We start from the raw sequence: 25211 nt of genomic DNA on the forward strand, positions 1-25211 counted from the left end.
CAGGTCTCGATTCAGCTAAGACACATACCTTAGCAGACTATTTTAAGTGCTTGGAAAATGGCCTAATACTTGGCACAGATCTATGATTTAATGCTGTTTTCCCCTTTAAAAAGTTCAGTGAGTTCCTTTAAAATGCATAAGTCTATTCAAAATAATTCCCAAACAAATTCTTTTTCACCTGTAGACTTGATTAGCTCTGTGATTCTGTTAAAAAAAAAATCTTTTCTGGCCACATTGAGGGCAGATATAAATGAATGGGTTAGAAAGGAGTGACGATACAAAAATACAAAATGCCTGCTACCTAGCAGGCAAAATTATTCTGGGGTTGGGAGTGAGGTTCATCGGCAGCATGTTTCATAGCCTAGGGATGGAAAGGACAGTGAGGGAGGGGTGCCAAATATCAGAGATTTATCATTTCAGAATTATTATCTACACTGGTACTATTAATAGAACATCAAAGAAGGCAAACGTTGGAATCCTTATCATCATAGTGAACCTGTCACCTTCATAAAGCTTTCCCCTCAAACTCCAAATCTAGCTAGTTGCAATTAGGGGAGCAAAATATCATCTTGTTGACACACTCACTCACTTTGTCTTAGCATACTTCATATGCTGGGTATAGATTATACTCTGTCGTCCCAGAAGACAGAAGAGAGTGGAAAGGTTCGGCAGGATAAGCTTGTTCATCTTTGTGGGAGCTACATCGAAAAATTAGGAAAATCAAGGACCGAAATGGAAGCTTCCTGTTGGACTACTCTCCTCTGAATTATCAGATTTTCTAAGGGCCCCTCGGGCATACTCTAGCTAGCAATCAATCAGCAGCAATTTAATAAGTCCTGCCATGTTCCAAACACTTTACTCGCTGTAGAGAATATGCAAATAAAAGAGAAACAGGCCCTGTCCTCAAAGACCTTATGTTCTTTGAAGACTGACTCCTTACACATACGTAGGTAGATATAAAGCCCATACAACCTGAAAGGGTTTGATTTTCCCAGGCGGTTGAACTGAATATCATCCAAGCTAGAATATCCTCCTAAACTAGAGAAATGGAGGGACCCTGGCTAATGGCAGAGACAAAAGCTCCTCTTTCAACTGAGTGTTTAGTTTGAAGGATTTTATACTTCTATCCTACCATGAGAACTCTGAGGGGAGGATTGCGTGCCTTTCTTTATCTGTGCAGATTATAATATCTACCACTGATTGGTCATATCCCACACTTTCCTTGTGTCTTGAGACATTTTCCAAATACCAACTAAGGAGTAGATATTTACAAGACACGGTGAGTTTTCAAGGAGCCGTAGTCATATTAGTTATCTGCACTTGGAGTCCCAAACCTGAGCCTCTTTCCATGGACAATTGTATTCTGATTGTTATTATTGCTAGCTTGCACTTGTGACATTTTAGAGTTCATAAGAACAAGAAAGGTCATAAAATTCACGTTGTAGTTAGAGCCTAATAATCTAAATCCCAATGATTGTGTGATTTAACTTCAAAGATTACTTTGATCCCAAAAGTATACCTCTTTGTCTCAATTATTTACAATGTCTGTAGGTCCTTTAAGAAATCCTTTCTTTTAGACCACATCCAATTCAGCAAATATTAAACACTTACCATGTAAAAAGTTCTAGAGAGGCCACCAACAAATGCAGCTAACTAATGTTAGGAAAGAAAGTATATTTAGATAGCCTTTGGCCTTATGAGTGAGTTTAAATCTCAGTGAGGTTTCACCACAATTTCAGATGTAAATAGATCCAAAATGTCGTAGGTTATTATTGAAAGAGTGCTGTGAAGCCAAAAATAAATCTGCTTGTCCCCATGTATTATCAAACAAGATTCAAGGTTTTCTAATATTAGAAAATTTGCATGCAGATGAAATATCAGATGTTTAATTCAGATACCAGGAAATAATTTAGATGATTTAAGTAATTTTAGTGGATGAAATGATATCCCAAATGAGCTTCCCTATGAAAATTCACAAAAGCAAACCTGTTTCTTAGCTGAAGTAAATAAGCTTGGAACTGCTTGCTGTCATAAAATGGGAATTTGGTGAAATAAAGATCATTTCTGTATATTGTCTAGAAATCTTGATTTTGTTTTTGCCCCTATCTGAAACAAAATTTCTGCTCATCATTTTTTTCTTGTGAATGGATTTATGGTTTGCAGGTTACCATTAATGTCTCCTGTTTTGTGTCTCTATGATTATTCTATGAATTTACCCTTTTGTAGATATTACTAACGTAAATAATCATCATCAGAACTTTGAGACAAAAAAGTTCATTATCATTTCCACTAGTAAATCACTTTGGTATTAAAAGACATTTTTAGAAAGTTTAAAGCAAGTAATTTATTATGTATTTGAATTTTAATGTAATTTGGTTACAAAAATATAATACAAGTTGGCCAATAATATTCAGAATCTACATTTAGAATATCATGTTCCTTTTTTAAGTAGTAGAGAGTAGTAATTAGTATGACGTGGTGCTATGAATATATTGAGCTCTTGTGTCAAATATTACTTTAAACTCACAACAGCATGAATTTCTACAGTACAGTAGAAAGCATACTGGCCCTAATGTCAGAGGATACAGGTTCTGTGAACTCAAATAAGTCACTTCTTTTCCTTGGGCCTTTATTTTTTCACCTCTAAAATGACAGTATTGAACTAGATGAATTTTAAGGTACCTTTCAGCCCTTAATCTTTGGTCCTATGATCCCCACCCTACTGAGTGACAGAACACAGTTATTGTTTGTTGTTGTTCAGTCATTTCAGTCAAGTCCTGCTCTTTGTGACCCCGTTGGAGTTTTCCTGGCCAAGATACTGAAATGGTTCACCATTTCCTTTTCCAGCTCATTTTACAGATGAGGAAACTGAGGCAAATGGGGTTAAGTGACTTGCCCAGGGTCACACAGCTAGTAAGTGTCTGAGGCCAGATTAGAACTCATGAAGATGAGTCTTCCTGACTCCAGACCGAGCACTCTATCCACTGTGCCACCTAGCATGATACCATATCTCAATCATTTCCATTAAACATCCTTTTTAAATAGATTACTAATTTTAAACTACACAGGAAAGTTCCTAGAATTGGAGAAGAATATTATTTAGCAAATGGGAGTCAGAGGAGACAATGAAAGACAATGACAGAATATATTTTAATCACTAAGTCACTGTTAATATTTTATTCCTTCCAACATTAAGTTTTGTTTTGATTTCCTCCAGAGATCAAAAATAGCCGTCTATGAAAAGATGTGGACCTACATGAAATCAGCTGAGCCTTCAGTGTTCACTAGAACTACAGCTGAGGGAGTAGCGCGTGTCCGCAAGTCCAAGGGAAAATTTGCCTTCCTCCTGGAGTCTACTATGAATGAATACATTGAACAACGAAAGCCATGTGACACCATGAAAGTTGGAGGAAATCTGGATTCGAAAGGCTATGGAGTAGCAACGCCTAAGGGTTCCTCATTAAGGTGGGTGGAATAGTATAACAATATAACATGTGTTGTTATAGTATTCCACCTTCCCTGATGTCCCTGATAGAATTTTTTGTTTTGTTTTGTGTGAACATGGTATGTTATTTTTTTTTTCTTTTCCTCCATTTCATATTTTTGCTCAACAAACAGGTAACTGTTTTTAACTTTAGAATGACTAACTTTAGAATTTGATGTATACTTTTTAAGGCCATATAAAAATCAACCTGGTTTTACACTAGCTGCTTCTAGTTGGCCTAAAACTCAGGTAAAATGTATTTTTATATTTCATTGACATGTGTAGGCACAACATTTAGTACTATCACTGTTATAGCAACAATTTTTACTTTTTTTAAAATTGGCGGTTAATGATCCGTGGCTGTTAGTTTCTGATTCAGAAGTTGCTTGTTAAAGCACTAAAAAACCAACCTCTCTTACATATGAACCAGTGTTCCATTTCAGTGTTTTGTTACATTTGTGGTATTTTCTTATTTTAGTTTTACCTAAGGTTGTTTCAGAGAGTAAGCACATGAATTTATAAAAATAGGTGAACTCTAAGTAGTTGGAAGGAAAATAGGCTCTGATTCCGTAGGTCTTACTCCAGTCACACTCCCACAGATTTTGATGGGAGTATGATATAAGTAAGATCACTAGAATCCAGCCTTATGATTATTCCCAAATACATTCCTAAATATACCAAATCTCAAAATATTTAAGTTTTGATCTCAAAGATGTGATCTATAAGTATGGCTTTGTTGCATAATAATCCACAATTGGAAGTAAGAATTTCATTCTTGAGCAAAACTATTAAAATCTGTTCTTTCTATCCTTTCCATCTTGGACATTGAAATTCACATCATGGTAAAGGAGGCAGATTTCTTCACCTTCTCTAAGCACTGATGGCTGCTGAGGAGCTGTGGAGATCATCACATTTGCATCAGATTTAAGATAGAAACAGAACTGGAAATAAGGAATTAACTGTACCATTCAGTCTCCATCTGAATGTTGGTACTTCATTTGCCAGTATTGCATGAATCTAGCAGATTCAGAGCAAAAACCAAGAGAATATCAATGTTTTTAATAATAAAACTAAAAAGAAAATAAATTAGTGTTACTAGTCAGACACTGGGATGGTGCCATTGCCTAATCTGAAAGGAAAACACCATTGGAATTATATCATCCTTTTCAATATACTGGATGAAAAAAATACTATTATCAGAAAGGACTTCATGCTATTAGAAACTTTTTCATTCCTATTTTGTTCCAGAGTTAATTCATTGTCTGTAGGGAATGACCTATATGGAAACTTCCTCCACCAATGCAGGTCAGCAACTTTCCTGTATCTTGTACTCTGAGAAAGTTGCCTGGAGCATTGAAAGGTTAAGTGACTTGCTCATGGTTATACAGCTAGAATGTTATAGAGACAGGACTTGGATACAGGTATTCCTTACTCCAGGACTCTCCCTACTACTACTTCTCACTGCTAGGAATAACTTCCTTAATTAATAACTTTAAAAATTTACATTGTATGAAGAGATATTTCTAGTACAGCATGGTATGATACACTTTAAAAAAGAGGAAATAGAACAAAACCACCAGTTGTGAGGGAATAATAAAACATGTGGTCATAGCCTTTGGCAACTCCTTAGCTCTGACTCAATTTATGAGAAATTATAGCGGAATTAGAAGTGTTCCAGAAAATAATCTATTGCAGAATTCAACCCAAATAGAAGGAACCACCAATATTTCAAACATTCAGAAAATTATATACACCTACTAAGTATGATTATTTTCTCTAAATGAGCAGTCCTAACTTGGGAGTGATTTCTTTTGTAGTACACGTACCTAAAGTTGGAGATGGCATTCAATGGCATCTGGTACCAGGTGGAGAATAGTTGCAAGAGTAGAAGGGTAAAGAAGAAAGGAAAGAAGAGAGGGAGGGAAGGAGGGAAGAAAGGAGGAAGAAAGGAAGAGATTGAAGAAGGAAGGAAGGAAGGAAGGAAGGAAGGAAGGAAGGAAGGAAGGAAGGAAGGAAGGAAGGAAGGAAGGAAGAGGGAGGGAGGGAGAGAGGGAGGAAGAGAGGGAGGGAGGGAGAGAGGGAGGGAGGGAGAGAGAAAGAGAGGGAGGGAGGAAAGGAAAGAAAGAAAGAAGGGAAGAGGTAAAGATAAAGACTATGTTGATGGTGAGATTTTCCATGTATAGAGTGCTTTACAATTTAAAAAGCACTTGCACATATATTATCTCACTGATACATGGATTAATTTCTTTTTTTAATGAACATTAATTGCCTTATTCTTTCTATTTCTACTGATGAAAGTCAAACTCCAAGGACTGAATTTGGCCCTCAGATGTGGTTGCGCCTGACTCCCATTAATGACAACCAAATTTGGTCTTAAATGTGCCACTTTGTCAAATCTCACACTACAGGGATTGTTTCAGGGAAAAGCTGAAGAGCTTCTTCTGTGTAGAGCTGTATAATAATGAGCCAGCGGGTTCCCCCTCTTTCCTGTCCTTCTTTTGGCCTTGTTAATGCGGTAATTGTTAGGCACAGCTTCCTGGAGGCAGAATTTGTTTATGTGCTTTGTTTTATATACACTACACAATTTCCTGAGCAAGCTGGACTTTGCATACCAAAACTTCAGTCATCTCATCATGCCTTTTAGAATCTCACAAGGGCTATAGAGGCCAAGTAGCTTTCACCTGCCCCTGTTGCTCCTGGGGCATGAATTCATATTCTGTTGAGATTCTACTTTAATTAAAAAGAAAAATAATAATGATCTAAGGGCAGGATAAATAATCATTTTGTACATAGATAGATGGTAAAGCTTTCAGACACTGATGAGCTACTTAAGGTTCCTGGTGGCAGCTCCTGAAGGGTCATCCTGCAGCGAGGATGCCAGAATGAATTAGGACCATTCTTCCCTTGCTAGTCCAGCTGAGACCAAGCCTGTTGCCCTGTGGTGCGAAGCTTTTTAACTACAGCTTTGTTTGCCCAGTATCATTCATTTTTTTAGTGAACTCTCTGTTAGTTTTTTCCATTGTCTATAGGTCCAAGTGTTAGACATGCCTTTAGAAATGCAAACAAAGATTGCTTTCTCAAACACTCCTGCTGCTTTGATTCATTGAGCAGCAAAGTGACTCCCTCCACTTCCTCCTCCACCCCCCAAGCCCAAAGAGTATTCTTTCCATCTATGTAGGCTTATCCAGAAAGCAAAAAGAGATGACTGGCAAGTAGCAACTTGCCTCTAATGTTCTGTGAGGTGTTAAAATCTCTAAACTTCTCTGTTAGTGGAAAATGAACCAGAATAAATGTCACATAGAGGGGGAGGAAAAGAATACAGAATAAAATTGAAAAGTCAATACAGTACAGCTTTCAGTGATGACTAGTCTCTACCTTTATGGTTTGGACAAGTAAAGACGATAGTATGTATGCAATTCAATATAAGTATGTGCATTGTGCTTGCATATGAAAGTATTGAAGATACTGAGAGATTGCTACTTCTTTGCATTTTTGCCAGTTTTGCAAGAGACCAGTGGGCATTACCCAATGGCTACTGGCAATAAAATCATAGAACTAGAGCTAGCAGGGTCTTTGAACTCATCTAATTAAATACTTTCAGATGAGGAAACTGATACTCTAAGAAGTTAAAAGACTTACTATAGGTCACATAGGTGGAAACTGATAGAATAAGGGTTTGAACTCAGCTCCTCTGAATCCAAATCCAGTGTTCTTTCAAATGCACTTCAATCAGTTATCAAGCATTCACTATGTTTCAGGCATTGTGCTCAGTTCTAAGGATCTAAAGATCTAAAGAAAAAAAATAGTCCCAGCCCTCAAAAATATTACATTCTAGTAGGAAAGAGAAGATGTATGTGCCTAGAAACATATAAGATACATGTAGAAAAGATGGAATGTGATCTTCAAGGAGAAAGCACCAGTAGCTGGAAGCATTAGGAAAGGTCTTCTGAAGAAGGTAGGATTGTTACTGAGTCTTGAACTAAACTAGGAATTTGCAGAGGTGTGGGGAGAAGGGTGAGTGTTCCAAGTACAGGGAGCAGCAATGCAAAGGCAAAGAAACAGGAGGAGGAGCATCATGTATGAGAGACAGGGGACAATCTGTGTAGTATGTGAAGAGAGTAGTGGCAGGGCTTGGATTGTGACATGGCAGAAGCAGATTGCCAGGCATGTTGAAGTTATTAAAGTTAGCATTTGTGAAAACTAAGCTTGCAAAGAGGAAAGTCTAGAAGAATGTGTACACTGAAACTAAATGTTAGGAGGTTAAGATAAACTGTGAGAGAGAAAGGCCAGAGGCAGCAAGATTTTTCCCCCAAGGTTATCTTCTACAGAAACACATAAGCCTTCTGCCCTTGCCTCAGGAGTATAGGGGTTTGGAGGGAGTAAATCAGACTTTCTTTTAAACTGTGTTAAGAGACTGTCTTGACTTTAGAATATCTCATGAGCCTATTTTACATGTGAGCAATCCTGGCTTCTCTGAAACAGAAACCTCTGACTCGTCCTTTATTTAATGTGACTGATCATCCAAAATCAATTATTAGTCAGATGATAAGCATTAATACTGTGCAGCATTATTTAAAAACTTTCAGTTTTTTAAGTGTTTTTTTAAATTGTCAGTAAAAGCATGTCCATAGCAGGTAAAGAAAATCAGAAAAATGAAGAATAGAATGTATTTCTAATTTAATGCCACTTAAGAAATGGGGAGTCTCTTATAAGCTATCATATTTTGGGTAAGAATTGTCTCATTTTTATTTTCATAAGTATTATTACCTGCTATACTAAAATATCTCTCATAAGGAAATTCACAGTATCCTGAAGTCCGTACATAACTGCAAAAAAGAAAAGAGTCGCGCTTGGAATTTTTCCTTGGTCTAGGGGAAATTTCCAGACTTGACTCACAACCAACTACTTGCACTTAATCTTTTGCATTTGAGGCCAAGTGCATTATTCCAGCTGTCAGATGCATCATCCATCGTCTTCTCCAAAAATGATGGATTATCATTCAAACTTAGGCTCCCTTCTCTGAAAGATATTTGTGTGCCAGAGCTGAAAACAAGATGTATTTACTACCACAAAGAATTAATGTTTCAAAAGAAAGCAGTGTGCTCAGGGATCTTTTATCAGTGTGCGGGATATGAAAAGAATGAGACACAGTTACACCAACTTGGTAACATGCCAACATGACCATACCCAGCTGCAAGGTAGCTGGGGCCATGGCAATGGAGAGTGTTAGTAAAAAAAACTAGGGACATCATGCGCCTTTCACAGAACAAGTAATCAGAGTATTTGGGAGGTAGGGGAGGAGAATTGGAATTAAATTATTTGAATTATCATGGTTTGGGTTTCTTTGAAGGAAGGGATATATTTTGCAATGTCCTAACCCTCATCAGCAATTCCATACAAATTTATATTTGCAAGTTATCATGGATACAGTAGCCCCTGTGTATCAAGCAATATTTCCTCCAATTTGTGGAGCAGATTAGGAAAATATAAAGGTATTGCTACCATATGTGGAATGTAGAATTATTTATCATGCCACTTTTCCTTGTAACAAATATTAGAAATTTAGAATTGTTCTGTTAGGAAGTGCCCTTGGCAGATTTAAAGAGAGAGATTTCAGGTTTTTAATAATAAAATTATAGTTACTGTTGAACTATACCCTGGCATCAAACTACAGTCAACTATGAGACATCATTTCTGTGTAAGATAAGAGTCATACATGTGAGGTCAAATGAATTATAATGGAGCCATTAGCCTCAAATGTATCATTCTCAACTTTTTTTTCTGCTGGGAGATTAAGTAGATTTGTGAACTTTAAAAAAAAAACTTAAAGAAGTCTTTTACAGTACAGAAGAACAGAAAAAATAGTCTTTATGAATTATTTGCACCTGCCTGTTGTCATGCTCAGAGATCTTAATTGTCATATATTCGCATTGTGCTTTGGGATGTAATATGTCAGATTTAGGTTCAAAATAACACATCCAGAAATTCAGCATCACCCAGCAGCAAGAACAGCCATTGGCCATGAAATGCTTCTCAGGTTTGGTATAAACAATGTGAGTTCTATTTAGCGCATAGTACGTTATGTTTTGAAACTGAGGAACAACATGACAAATTGTATAAATACCTTGTCTGTAATAGGGGAAAAAATTACATGTTGGAACCAATATAAATTTATTCATGGCTTTCTGAGTTTGTAGTCCTAAAAGCAACATAAGAATTTCCATCACCATTCAGAGTCTTAGGTTTTGCACTTAGGTCTCAGATTTTTCTTTTGTTTTTCTTAGTTTGGGTCTGGGATTTCATTGTAGGAAACGCCTACTCTGCACTAAAGCGATTCAGTACCTCCTCTGGGAAGTTACCCTCTTGGCTGTTGGAGTACTGAGATGTCAAATGACTTGACCCTTGTCAAACTTCGATCATAGGGCAGAAACTAGACAAACTCATTTCTTTCTGACACTAAAGCTAGTCCTTTATACATTATACCATACTACCTCACAGGTCTCAGAAACAACTGAAGAAAGGTTAAAATTACACAGGCCCCCATTACTTAGGTGTTTCCTATAATTCAAGATACATTCATTATTCATTGCTGTGAAGAGTCCCTACAGTGCCATAGCTCATATCCTCAAACTTCCCCCCTTGATAGTTTCATAGATTGCTTTTATCCTCCCCTCAAAACAAATTACCACCTTGTGTCCATTCTTCTAGGGATCAGTCTTTATTCAGTTTGGTCTGAAGTAAAAGGCACACCTACCTATATTCAAAGCTTTTCCATTTTAGAAATACCTTCCAAAACTGTCCTTCGCTGTCTGACATAGCCTTCAAAAATGGAATTCACACACACACACACACACACACACCCCATATCCCATCATCACCCCTGTGCTGAGGCGTCCTTGTAAATAACTTAATGGGGATGCTCATTTCTTAAAATTCATAAGGTTTTCTGTGTTTTTTTTGGGGGGGAGGAGACATTATTGCCTTATAGGAGAGAGGTTCTAATGGTTTAATGACCACTCCACTAGTATTGATTTTTCCCAGGATTTGAAGTCACCAGTCAACATTTATAATTTATTCAATTTAACAAGTGTTTACTAAAGATCTACCAACCTACCAGAAGCCCTTCAGCATGGTAAGCACTTTTAAACACCCTTATTGATTGCACATCATTGCACTAGACACTGGGGCTACAAAGATTTTTTTTTAATCACTCCCTTCCCACTGCTCCCTAATAAATGGGATGATAGGATCAGAGATTTAGAGAAAGATGGGACCAAAGACCATTGAGTCTATCATTCTATCGCCCCAACTGTCCCATTTTACAGATGAAGAAATTGAGACAGAGTGTCTGAGGTTGGATTTTTACCCAAGTCCTTAACCCATTTGGACCCAGGTCCAAATGCAATACTCTATCCCCTACGTCACACCATATTATAATCTATTAATAGAATATAAGCTGCAGGAGAGAAGGAACTCTCATTTCTGTATTTGTGTCCAGTGTCTATTATTGCAAAATGTTTGTTCATGGATTGATTAAACCCAGGCCCTAACCTTGGTAAGCATATAATCTAATGGTGGAGGGAGAAAGTCAGACACACTCATAAACAAACGCAGAAAAGAGATCCAAAGAAAATGCTTTAAGAAAACCTAAGAAGAAAGGGATCCCTTTTAGCTCAGAGGGAACAGGGAAAAGGTTTCATGGAGAAGGTAGATTTAAGTGGCAATATCTTGTATAACAATATTACAGCTGCATTATGCGGGAATTCAGCTGCAAAGATTTTTTAAATTCATTATTTGACATTTACATAGCAACTCACACCATCATTTATTTTATCATCCTGCACAATAACACTGTGGGTGATCAGAGAAGCATGACCAAATGAAATTCCACAAAGAAGCAAAGTAAATAATCCAGGGTTTCATAATGATTAAGTGTCAGGTCTGAGCTAAAATTCACATCTGCTATGCTTCAGCCCCATCACCTGTCAACACTTTGATATAACATGCCAGCATTTAGTGCCTTTACAAATTGTTCATGCCATCACTCAAATAACCTATTCCACAAAGGAATTTTTAAATGCATATAGTGAGAAATGGACCTTTAGAGTCAGATATACCCTTCAAAATCAGTTATAGTTTAGGAAACTGAGTACCAGAATGATGAAGGGAATTGCCTTAGGTCAGAGCTATTTGAGTGGTAGAAGTCCTAATCCAAGTACTCGTACTTTTACCCAATTTTTCTGCCACCTTCCATAATGACGTGGAGCCTCAGTCAACTTGGAAGTTCTTGAAAAGTTCAGAAACCCTGGGGGGCAAGGGGGTAAGGAGGATAGGCAGGACAAGGAGTATGGGGAGGATGCCAGATCTGTAATTTCCTTGGTGTAGGAAATTTTCTCTACCAATGCAGTTCAGTGCTTAATCTGCAGTTTATCAAGAGTTGCCTGGAAACACTGGTAGGTGCTCCCAGGATTCACACAGCCAATATAAGTCAGAGGTAACACTTAAATTTAGATCTGAGGCCAACTCTCTATGTATTTCATGACCATCATAACTTGGAAGGTCTCAAGGAATTCAGGCAACAGCATTACCAGTTTATCAAAATTGTTTATCTATTGAGAAGATGTAAGATAACTGAGAAATCACAAACATTTGACACCACAAGGCCAGGGAATCAGAGTTTCTCTCCAGATGTGAACAGTGTCTCAGGATTCTGCCCATGTATGCAAGAATGCCAGGATGCTACGTTCAAGGCCCAACGAAATAGAAAGATCTAAACTCAGGCCAGAGGAAGATAATCTACATGCCTTTCCATCTCATAGTTGAAGACAATCACTTAGTTCCCTTACCAAGGCATGGTATCATTGATTCATGTCAAAGTGACATATCATGGCCACATAAAATTTATATAGCTGTATACTTTGTGCCTAGAACAGTGCCTGGCCCATAGTAGATGCTTAATAAATGTTTTCTGATTGTTTCTCAGCAATTTACAAAGTACTTTCCTCACGGCAATAACAGAAACTGCAATTACAAGAACAGCAATAATGATAGCTAACATTTATATAGCACTTTAAGGTTTGCAACATTTTCTAATTTGTAATGTAGTTACTCTTACTACCCCTATTTAACAGATGAGGAAGTTAAGACTGAGGGTGGGTAAGTGACTTGCTCAAGGTTGTGGAGCTAGTAAATGTCCTAGGCAAGATTTTAACTGGGGACTTCATGACTCCAAATTTATTCCACTCTATCCACTGGGCCCCTAGGTTGATCACTCTGTGTAGGAAGTGCAATTGTTATCAGTTACATTCTACATATGAGGAAACTGAAGCTAAGACAATAATTGATCTGCTCAAGTTCCCAATGAGTGGAAAGTAGCAGAGCTAGGATTCGAATCTGGGTCCTTAGACTTCAATCCAGTGTGCTTTCCACTTTATCAATCAGGTAGTTTCAGAGCCAAAATTGAAACTCAGGTCTCTTTGATACCAAATCCAGTGCCCTTCACGTTAATATCACATTACATCTCATAAGATGAATGCTTTATTGTCCTCCTTTAAGAATAGCTTTGAAATTGACAAACTTCAGTAGTAACAAATTCACATTCCCCTTTGGAGGGAAATTACAGCCATGTTGTATTGTGAGACCTGAACCAAAAATGTTTTACTTTTGGTTTTGTCTTCTTAGTCGGACTGGTGAGCTCCTAGGTGTTAGGTGGTCCAACAGTCTCTCTGTATGGAAACTCTCTCTACCAATAAGATCAGTAACTCATCTGTAATAAGACCAGTAATTTATCAGATTTAGAGAGTTGACTGGGGCATTGATAGGTTGTGACTCTTTCATGGTTACAAAGCTAATATGTGTTAGAGATAAGATTAGAACCCAGGTCTTCCTTTTACCAAGGTTACCCTAAAGCTGCCTTCCCTGGTCAACAGTTACATTGCTCCAAATGAATTTCCATTTTGAATAGCATGTGACCATCACTACTCTACCATTCATAGGCCTCACAGATAAGAACAAAATTACATACCCGCATTACCTCAGACTGTCTTGCCTATATTGTACGATAAAGAATAAATGCAGAATCAGCATTCTTTCAAACCTAGGCATGCAGAAACATAACTATCAAAAATAACTCTCTAGGTGGCAAATGCTTTGAAGTTTACAGTTATAAAATGCTTACTTGTAGTTTAGAGGCCATGAATAGCCAACATGCCCCCTGTTTATGATTTTATTCAAAGAACTAGCATAGTAAATGATTTTTTAAAAGAATATCTCCATGTCACTTTTATTGGGCTCTAGTCTCCAGACTTCTCCATGCAGGAAAGAGAATATCAAGAAGATAATAATCCTACTGCGTCCAGCCCCATCATCCCAACTCTTTGGATAGTAAGTTGTTACAGTTCTGTGACAAACTCCTCAACCTCCTACTTCTGGAATATCACAGGCTGTATATGAATTATTTTCTGCATATGCAACCTAACTAAAACCCAATATGCCTGGGAATAGTGGGGTATAGCAATCCTTCTAAGGATTAAGGCACTGAGGTTCTCAGGATAATATCCACTACTCATGAACATCAGGCTTATTGGAAAACTAAATAAATTTCAGTGAGCTTATCTTTATAGGATTATAGTGTAAGGGTTGAATCAAATCACCTAGTATATTTATCAGATGATACGTCTGATACAACACATCTCAGTTGTTCACCAGGGGTGAATAAGGTCTGGCACTTCCCTAGGTGGGAGAGGATTTTTCTTTTTAAATTAGCCAAGAAAACTGGTCATGCGCTGTGTAGCCTACGTAAAACTAGTGAGTTAGTTTAGAAGGAGTTTCAAGCAAGTGGAAAGAAGCAAAAATCCAGCTAAAGCCATAAGAGGGAATTTGTTTGGGGAATAAACAGAGCTATTGACCTCAGCTCTGTTCCTCCTTCTCTCCTGCCCTCTCTCATCTCTTGACTGGAGGACAACCTTGTGAACATGGTGGTCCAGAAGAGTTTGGACTTCCCATCTTCCCATCGTCATCCTAGAAACATCCCTAGATCAGTGGGCTGGAGTGTATATATCAGGAACCAAGGATAGCCCAGATGACATGAGAAAAGTATAAGGACACGGAGGGGAAAATGACGTTATTCCTTAGGGGACCATCTTGAGGGCACAAGCAAAAGGATTTTAGGAGCTGTGAACTGCCATTTTGCCATATGTGCTCTCTAAACGAGTCTACTTCCTCTGGAACTCTACGTATGTATAGGATAACGCATCATATAAGAGGAGAGAGGGAAGGAGAGACAATGTTTTAAGAGAAATGTTTGTTAACACCTGCACCAATGACACCTTAGTTAATTACCCCCTTTCTAAAGCTAATTAATTCTGGCTGACTAATTGATGTCACTGATAATCATGGCAGGCAGCATAGCAAAAAGGGCTTGTGAGCAATATAGAATTAAGAAAGACATCTTGAAACTCTCAGACTTGGAGCACTGAGAAAATGCAGTAACTACACTCTGAGGACCCAACTCATCAGTGCCAGTGGGAGTTGGGACAATAGCTCCAAAGTATGTCTTATCATAGGATCAAAGTTATGGAGCTGAAAGGGACCTAAGTTCACCTGGTCCAACCTTCTCATTCTATAGATGAGAATACTGAGACCTTCAGAATGTAAGCAACTTGCTCAGGTCACACAAGCAGTAGGTAGCAAAGCTGGAATTCAAAACTAGGTCCTCTGTCTCTGATCCATTTCTTTTTATTATGGTACGGCTGCTTCTAAAATGTTAGGCACAGTTTTAATGTAGTAATTAATATTGTTCTTTCTTAAATAGAACATCTTATTCTTATCGTTTTAATATCTCAACAATAGCTCCCTCTGCTGATGAAATCATTATTACTGTCATCAATAAAAATATGAGGTTACATTTATTTAGCACTTTAAAGTTTACTAAATACTTTCTTACAACAACCCCCATACAGTAGATAGTGAAAGGACTCTTATTAACATTACACATATGTGGAAACTGGAGCTCAGAAAAGTTTAGATGACTTGTCCAGTAAGTTTTAGAGCCATGACAAGCACCCAGGTCTTCTGATGTCAATACCAGTGCCCTTTCAATGCACTGTAAGGCATTTTTTCTATTTTCATTCAACATAATAAACCTAATAAAAACCAATAGTAATAATAGCCTTCACTTATATAATATCGTTATTGTTTACTTGGACTTTCAGAGAAGCAAAATAATTTCACGTGATCATACAAATAGTAGGTATTGAAGGCAGGATTCAAACCTAAGCTCACTAACCCTAAATTCCAACTATAACTGTCTATCCACTATACCTAATGCCACCATCATTTATTCCACAAATTATGCTTTTAGATAAAACTTTTCACATTTGTTTCATTGCATGTATTGTAATTAGATTTTTGTTAACAATTTTAAAATGTAATCTATTGTATGGCATGGGCAACTAGGTGGCAAAGTGGATAGGGTCATGGAGAGTCAGACATGACTGAAACAACTGCATGGTATAGTGGGTAGGGAGTTAACCTCAAAGTCTGGAAAATCTAGGTTCAAGCTTTATCTTTGACATATACTGGTGGTGTGACCCTGGGTACAGTTACTTAACCTGTCAGTAGATAACCATGACCATAAATTGTAAAGGAGTAGCAGCTCAGTGGTGAAGGAGCTAAAGCATTGAACCTATCATCAGGAAGACCTCAGTTCATGTTTTATTTCAAACAACGAAAATGTGTGACTCTGACCGAGTGACCTAATCTCTCTCAGACTCATTTTCCTTGTCTATAAAACAGAGATAATAAATGCAACAACTTATTGACCTACTTTACAAGAGTTGTTGTGAGGATCGAGTGAGATAAAATATGAAAATATTAAGGCATTATATAAATGTTATCTATTAATATCACTATTATCATAAAAGATGCCTACCTGTATTGGTGAAGGGAAAACTCCTTCACCTGGGAGTTTCTCATACCAATGAAACCACAGATCCAGTCTGTACATTGTTGTTGTTCTATTGTTTCAGTCCTGTCCAACTCACAGTGACCCCATTTGGGGTTTTCTTGGCAGAGATACTGGAATGATTTGTCATTTCCTTCTCCAACTCATTTTACAGATGAGGAAACTGAGACAAACAGTGTTAAGTGGTTTGCCCATGGTCACACAGTTAGTAAGTGTTTGAGGCTGGATTTGAACTTAGGTCTTCCTGACTCCATCCTCAGCACTCAATCCTTAATCCTATCTCATAGTCATTAAAGGTCAGCTTTCCATTATTACCTAAGATAAATTGTGTGTGAATGGAACCAGTGTAGATTAAGAAAAGGGTGTCAGAGTAGGATGATATTCGCTTGAACTGAACTAGAAAATAATAATTTGATTTAGAGCTTACCACATTTCCTGCCAAATTAGCCAAAATGAATCAAACTTAAGAACTATTGCTTAATTTCTTTTGCATGTATACTCTCAAAACAACCCATTCTGGCATCCTTTTCTTTGTCTAAGTCTATAGTGCTTTGCTTCTGAGATACCTTTGAAAGGGCTCAGTTGCAGTGTATCAGATGCATTCATTAACATCTACATAGAAAGTCACCATATGAATCCAGAAAATATTCATTACTAATACTTTTAGCAAAAAGAAATTGATTGATTGTCCCAAATCCACATATCTATATGTAGCCAGATTTCTAGGAAAAAGTAAATTATTTCTAATCCATTTAGATGATGCTACTAGGAGAAATAAGCATGTGTCCTTTTTTAAAATCATAAAACCTTTACCTAATGATAAATGCTTTGATTTTAAATGCAGAATTTTCTACATTGCCTAAGATTCTGCCACTTTTCTGGAAACCATTATTTCCTAAGATAAGTACAGATTATAAATCCATTACAAAATGTTTGTGAAATCATTTCCATTTATGTTGCTTTAATATCAAAAGAACAATTCTAAACTATTAAGAAAATCTTTTCTGATATTACATTAATCATTTAAATAAGTTAAGATACAATACTCTGCTTGGGAAGAAGGCCCAAAGGTACAGTACATGTTAAGAAACAGTTATGAATAATACAATCATAAAAGTAATATAGCTCACAATAGGTCATACCGAAACAAAATGAAAACTTGTGACACCCACATGCTTATATACTGAAAGACAATAAAAAGCATGATTAGCCTAGTAATAAACCTACTTTTAAAGTGATGAGAATTTTTTGAAAGTAGTGGTTTCAGTTTTTTAATTACTTTGGGACTGAAAATATGGGAATTTAAACATAAAAATTTAGAAATAACCCAAGACAATCACTAAATTAAGATCTTAATTAGGAAAATTACTTTTATTATACATTAGGAGCAATAGGTGTAAGTTACAGAGAAAGGAATTTACCCTTGATACAAGGAAGAATTTTCTACTAATTTGTGCTATCCCAAAATGGAACTTGTTTCACCAGGTCTGACTCATTAGAATTCCTCAAGAGAAGGCTGGATAACCCCTAGTCAGGAAAATTGGAAAGGAGATTTCTGTTCAGGTCTGGGTTGGGCTAGATTACTGCTAGTATTCCTTTCAACAATGAAATTCTCTGAGTCTGTTATGAAGCTGGGCTGTATGAAACCTGCTAGTTTTCTTGGCCAATGTAAAGTGCTGTCAGAGAACAAAGATGGGCAGAGTAGTTGGACTACACCAATGTAAAGAGAGAAGGTCTGTGGAGTCAGCAATACCGTGTAGAGGGCTTTGAAGCATTGATTCACAAGATATCTATAGGAAGGGAATGTCTACCAAAGGCATGGAAAACAATATCAAGCCTTAATACTGAGAAGATGACCTAGAGAGCATCAACTACTGACCTATGTGCTTACTTTTGTATCTATACAAAATTTTTGTGAGATTCATCTAAACAGCCATCAATTTGCAGGGCTCAGATAATTGGGTTCTTCTCTGCCACAGGTAAAGAAACACAGCTTCCCATTACAATAACTAGAAAGCAGCCACCTGGTCCCTTTCTATCTCAAGTCCTAAGGCTACAAATTGCACAAGAACAAAAAAAAAATCCATAGGAATTAGGACATCCCTAGCAACAGCCAAAAACTAGAGGACCCTGAAAGCCAGGATCTCAGAGTACAACAGGCAAGAGTAAACAAACTACTCTCCAATAGTGCCTATCACTAACAGTAAATGAGTCCCAATTTAGTAGCAGGGATCCTTCCTTCAAAAATAGCACTAATTAGAAAGCAGTTTGCAAATATCAATCTACTCTCATATTACCTGTATGTGTCACATTACTTTCCCACACTGGGAAAACGGACCGAAACAAAAGGCATTAACCGATCAAAAATATTATTTAAGTACCTACAATATGTCAAGCACTGTGCTACATGCTGGGAAAACAAAGAAAGGCAAAAAATAGTCATTGTTCCAAATGAGCTCCTGGTCTCATGGAGGAAACAACATGTAAATAACTGTACAAACAAGCCATAGAAAAGGATAAACTGAAAATAATTAAGAAAGAGAAGGACTAAAATTAATGTAATTAATTACTAGAATTTAGTAAAAAACCTTCCTGTAGAAGTTGGGGCTTTAACTGATGCCTGAAGAGAAAGCCAGGAGGCAGAGATAAGTAGGGAGAGAATCCAAGTGCAAGAGATAGCCAGAGAGAAAAGAATTAATGATTGACAATGTCAAAGTCTGCAGAGAGGTTCAGAATGATGTAGATGGAGAAAAGATCATGAGATGTGTAAATTAAAAAATCACTGAAGGGGGCAGGTGGTGCTGTGGATAGAGCTCTAGCCTTAGAGTCAGGAGGACCTGAGCTCAAATCTGGCCTCAGACATTTGACATATACTAGCTGTGTGACCCTGGGCAAGTCACTTAACCCCAATTGCCTCAACAAAAAGCAAAAAAAAAGAGAGAGAGATCACTGATAACTTTGGAGAGGGCATGTATGTTGAAGTCAGATGTATGATGAGGGCAGAAGCTAGTCTTAAAGAATTAAGAAGAGGCTTAAGGGAAAGGAAGTGGAGGAACTTATTATAAATGATGGCCTTCTCAAAGAGTTCAGCCACAAAAGGGAGAAACTATATGGAATGGTAGCCATATGAATGGATCAAAGGAGAATTTTTTGAGGATAAAGTAGAGATGGACATGTTTGTAGGCATTAGGAAAGCAGCCAGTAGAGAGGGATAGATTGAAAATAAGTGAGACAGTTTGGATAATAGAGAGGACAGTGTGTTAGAAAAGAGAGGGTGTAATTAATTCCATCACTTGTGCATGTAGAGGTATTTCCCATGGCAAGAAGAACCATCTTTATGGGAGACAGGGTGAAGGAGGAGATAGTGACAGAGAGCATCTGAGTGATGTGAGGTGAAGTGGAGTGGAGAAGAAGGAATGCTTGGCAACTGGACTCAATTTTTCAGTAAAACATGAGGCAAGGTTTTCAGCTAAGGGTTGGAGGTAGGGGAAACCATAGGAAGTTTTAGGAGGGATGAAAAGATACCACAGTTACTATGAACAAGATAATGAGCTCATTAAGGAGGTCTAAAAGGATTACCTTGCAACAGTAAGGATGCACTTGAGGTTATGTAATGCAAAATTTTGCTAGAATTAGTCAGCATGGTTTTGTGATTTTCTCCAACTTCATTCAGCAGCATACAGAAGTAAAAACAGCAGATGGTAGGAACAATCCAAGGATGACTCTTGGCAAGGATCAAAAAGGAAAGCCATAAATAAAACCTGGAATTCCAGAGCTCCCCTTAGATTATATTCTGGATGGAGAGAAGTAAACTATGCCCCAAAGAAACCTTATTTTAGGAAGACATTTCAAATTAAAAGCAGAAACTAAAATAGATAAAAGTAGAGGTGTATTGAATTATAATGTGCACCAGAAAGACAAGGTGGCAAGTTGATTTTGGTGGGGTTTTTTAATGACTGTTTTTTTAAAGGGTTATAGGTATTAACAATTAGAACATTACTGAGCATTATTACTTCTTTGTGACCTACAGGGCAAAGAAGAGTGGTATATTGAGCACAAGTAGAATATAGGCTATCTCCAAAGGTGACCTTTGGTCAATTAAAAGCATAAGGGATTTTAACTAGGTCATAACTAGTAGATAGAGATCTGGACCTGGAGTCAGGAAAATCTGAGTTTGAATCTAGCCTCAGACCCCTACTTGCTAGCTGTGTGACCCTGGGCGAGTCACTAAACCCTTTTCTCCTTAATTTCGGTCATTTATAAAATGGAGATAATAATAAAATCCATCTCTGAGAATTGTTGTGAGAATAAAATGAGATGATATTTGTAAAGAAATTTACAAACCTTAAGGAGCTATACAAATGCTAGCTATTATTATCAAGGAAATGTATGATCAGAAAAAGTGAGAGATGGTTTTGTGGTTAGAACAAAGGAAAAGAGATGGGCAGAATAAGGAATGTAATGATACTTGTGAAATACAAAAATAATCATGAAGAAGAACCCCACAATGTGGGATGAGGATGAGAGGAATCTTCTGTGGCAGATTTATGGAAAAACTTGGACAAGAATTGTACAGGCTGAGAAGGAATGGATGGGTTGAAATCAATGATGATGGAAGAAACATCTATATTGCTTATTTCACACATCCATTAAAGTACAGTTAACATACCACATGTGAGGGTGAGCAATGACAGAGGTATCCAGCTCAAGTGTCACTCTGGTAACCAAAACATCTTAAATGCCCTTGAAGAAGCCCTCTTGCACATTGGGGATAGGGAGGCAGAATAGGAAAGAATTCTATGTGAATAGTTACCTGTGAAGAATATGGATAAAAATTAGAATCATGCAGGATAGCAAGGCATGAATGGGTTGCAATCTTCAGTGGTGCAGGGGATAAGGGAATGTCCACATTGATGATCATGTTCAATTCTTCAGTGAAGAATTTAAATAATTACAGCTGTCATGCTAAACGCAAAACTGAGGACAAAATAAATGAACAGATTAAATGTTTCCCTTTTCTCTACATAATGTTAAAAGATGTAGAGAGGGGCAGCTAGATGGTGCAGTGGATAGAGCACCGGTCCTGGATTCAGGAGGACCTGAGTTCAAATCCGGCCTCAGACACATAATACATACTAGCTGCATGACCCTGGGCAAGTCACTTAACCCCATTGCTTAGCCAAAAAAAGAAAAAAAAAAGATGTAGAGAGTTAACATATGGGAGGATGATCTTAGAAGGTTCTGTGAGAATATGTGGATAAGAATAACACAAAGGAAGAAATCAAAGAATGGTTTCAACTTACCATTTAGTGGGGAAATACATACATAATGATTAGATCATGGAACCACTGAAATATCCGTATAGTTAGTAAAAGTGAAAACTACCTTTCACTTACCAATAGTAATTTCCCATCTTGATAAGTTTGAGTACGTCTAGTGGAAGACAACAGAAATGGTGAATAGTCTTGAATCCATGTCATTTAAGGTTCAGTCAAAGGAACTGGGCATTTTAAGCCACCAGAAGAGAAGGTTCAGTGAAGGACTGCTTTCAAGTGTTTGAATGACTGTCATGTAGAGGTGTATTTTGATTCATTCTGTTTGGTCCCAAAGAATGGAGCCAGGGGAAATAGGTGGAAGTTACAAAGGGGTGGATTTAGGATAGATGTCATGAGAAACTTCCTAATTAAAGCCATCTTAAAATGGGTGGGCTTTCTTGAGAGATGGTAGATTCCCCTTCCTTGAGGTTTTCAAGCAGAGGCTAGACAACAATTTGGTGGGTATGTTGTATTATTTAATGGTGATTCCTTTTATAGTTTGGTTGGATGAGATAGCTCTTGAGTCCCATTCCAACTCTCAAGTCCTGTGATTCTGGATTTTTCTAAGTTTTGATCATGTATGAAAACATACCAGTAATGATGATGATGATGATGCTTTTACCTTTGAATATTTCACAAATAGCATTTTACAATTTTCAAAAAAACACTCACATACATTATTTTATTTAGTTGCCCAATTAATTTGTGAGGTTGGCAAGACGAGTATTATCTCCATTTGTTTTCAGATGAGGAAATTGAAAAGTAGATAAACTGTGATCTACCTAAGTAATAAAAGACAGCATGGTAGAGCTGAGATTCAAATCCATGTCTCTTGTCTCCTAGTCACAAAAGAATAGAATTTCAGTGTGGCAAGGGAGCTCAGTAGGCATTTAATCTAACCCATACATGAAAGGAATCCCCACTATTACATACCCAAAATTTCTCCTCCAAACTCTTCTGCTTGAAGAACTTGGAGGCAGAATCCTCTCTCTAAAGAGATCCAAGAATTAACTTCCCTAAGCAGCCCATTCTATTTTTGCACAGCTCTAATAATTCAAAATTTCTTCATGGCACCAAGCCTAAATCAGCCTCTTTCAACATGCACATATTACTTTTGGTTTTGCTAAGTAGCATAAGTCTAACCCTTCCTCCACATGGCAACCATACTTGAAAATAAAATTATGAATTATGCTCCTCCATCCCTGTCTGCCCTTTTCCAGGCTAAGCATCCCCCGTTCTTTCAATAGCTCTTCATGGAACATGGACTGAAGGTCCTCCCATCCAGGTTGCTTTCCCTTAGACACATTCCATCCAGTCAATTTCCATCTTAACCTGTGGCACCCAAAACTGAACACTATCCCCCAGATGAGGTATGATGAGAGCAAAGTGCAAAATATTACCTCCCACTTCTTAGATGCTAATGCAGACTGATAGCCTTAGCTTTTGTTGGTTTGTTTGTTTGTTTTGGGCTGCCACATCATTCTGCTGATAAATATTGAATCTGTACTCCACTACAACCCTTAAATCTTTTTCAGAAAAACTCTTACTTAATCATGCCCACACCTTGAACTTGTGAATTTGGCTTTTTTGAACCCAAGTACTAGATTTTACATTGAATTGCATTATCATTTCATCTATTAGATTCAGCCCAATACTCCAGCCTGTCAAGATTTTTTTGAATTCTGTCTGTCATCCGGTGTGCTATCCCTCTCAGTTTTGTGTAATCTGCAAATTTGATGAGCATGCCTTCCATGCCTTTATCTAGGTCATTGATGAAAATGTTAAACATCACAGGGCCAAACAAAGATCCCTAGGGTAATAAACTAGAGAAGTCCTGATACACTGACATTGAAGCATCAACAATTACCCTTTTAATTTACTTATCCCGATGATTTATGAAAATTAACACACAACTATAAAATGTTTGAAAACATGCAAAGACCTAAATTTTAATGGAAATTTGCTAGCTGGTTTCTGAGAATTCTCTGGGTGGTATTTTTGGCAAAGCAGATGAATCTATCCAAATACATTTTGTGACCACCTATGTGGTGGCTAAGAAACTGTAGAATGTAGTGCAGCATTAGAAATGTTGCCATGTTCTGGACTGTATTTTTAAAAAGGGTCAATTATAGTTGCTTCCTGTGAAGTTGTGGTTGTTAGTGTGACTGGAAAGAAGCCCATTCCCAAAATCTGAATAGGAGTATTTTGGAGGTTCAATTTAAATCAATAGTTTTCAGCTAGAAATCTTTCTCTTCACAACAGCCTCTACATATGAAGAGACAGTATGGTGTAGCTGACAGATAACTGGCTTTAGAGCCAGGAAGACCAGAGTTCAAGTCCCTCCTCTGGCCTATATTGGCTATCTGACTTTGAGCAAGCCACTTAGCCTCTTGGCCACTCTCAAGACTATAAATTTCTGTGGAAGTTTTGGTCCTGCACTGGGAGAAGAGGTTTCCACATCCAAGAATTCTGTACACTTATGAAATCATAGATCTTGTCCCTCTCCCTTCTCTTTGAGGAAAACATGTCTCCCTAATAGCTGACAGAGCTGGACAGAACCAGAGCACCTTTGAAGTATATTCAAAATTATTTAATGACATCAGGGAAAAAAATATGCTTTGTTCTTGAAACTCAGAAAAGCATTGCCACAACATAGAGAAATCAGGGGGGAAAATGCTACTTTTATGAGCAAAACAATTGATTTTCATTGTTCTCAGAGCAAACATATTTCAGGACCTGGAAAGAATGGTAATCGATCCATCTAGGGTGGCATTCTCCAGGTTTTCAGCATTAAATTCTTCTCAGGAAGGCTCTTGTTTGCTTGCTTTTTAAGCACCTGATAACCTCTGCGTTATTTTAGGAGAATTTAATTTCTTTTCCATTTTTTCCTTTCATCACAAGTAGCAATCAATTTATGTCCTGAAGCATGAAGTCTACTTAGCAACTGTCATTTTTGCCCAATCCAAGCAAGCATAACTACAGTGGTCTTATAGATTGCTTAGTCTTTTCTGAATACTAAGCTAACCCTCCATAAGCCACATCAAATGAGTTCCAAACTTAAAATACATGTTATAAAACAATATTTGTTCTCTCCATTTTAAGTTTAATGTTTTGTAGCTTCAGAAAGTATTTGTGTTTGAGGAAGATAAATTGATTTCTGCATCATTTCTAAACTTTTTTTTAAAATCGATAACATAATGCTGTTGCGGAGACGTAGTCATTTCTAATAATTTGTAAAGAGTGATAGAAAAGAAGCAAATTTTCCAAGAATAATTTTACACATATGTGTGTATGTTCTAATGTACACATATAAATATATGTATCATATATATTTAATGCATATATACAAACATATCTCATACCTAATATTCTTATATATCATCAAACATATATGTTAAATCAAATGTATGTGTGTATTTCTGTGTTTTAATACACACATACATATGCA

At 37.2% G+C, this 25211-nt stretch overlaps 1 protein-coding gene across 5 annotated transcripts in view; it reads left to right on the plus strand.

The window, feature by feature from the left end:
- Positions 1 to 25211, plus strand: part of GRIA4 (glutamate ionotropic receptor AMPA type subunit 4) — a 465778-nt gene that overhangs the window by 406817 nt on the left and 33750 nt on the right. For all 5 annotated transcript variants that reach the window (XM_020996163.2, XM_020996162.2, XM_020996164.2 and 2 more), the window contains one exon: positions 3218 to 3465. In XM_020996163.2, coding sequence (XP_020851822.1) covers positions 3218 to 3465 — 248 coding nt within the window. The remainder of the gene's footprint in view (positions 1 to 3217; positions 3466 to 25211) is intronic.

Source organism: Phascolarctos cinereus, unplaced genomic scaffold (assembly GCF_003287225.1).
Source record: "Phascolarctos cinereus isolate Bilbo 61053 unplaced genomic scaffold, phaCin_HiC Scaffold_726;HRSCAF=1367, whole genome shotgun sequence".
NCBI lineage: Eukaryota > Metazoa > Chordata > Mammalia > Diprotodontia > Phascolarctidae > Phascolarctos > Phascolarctos cinereus.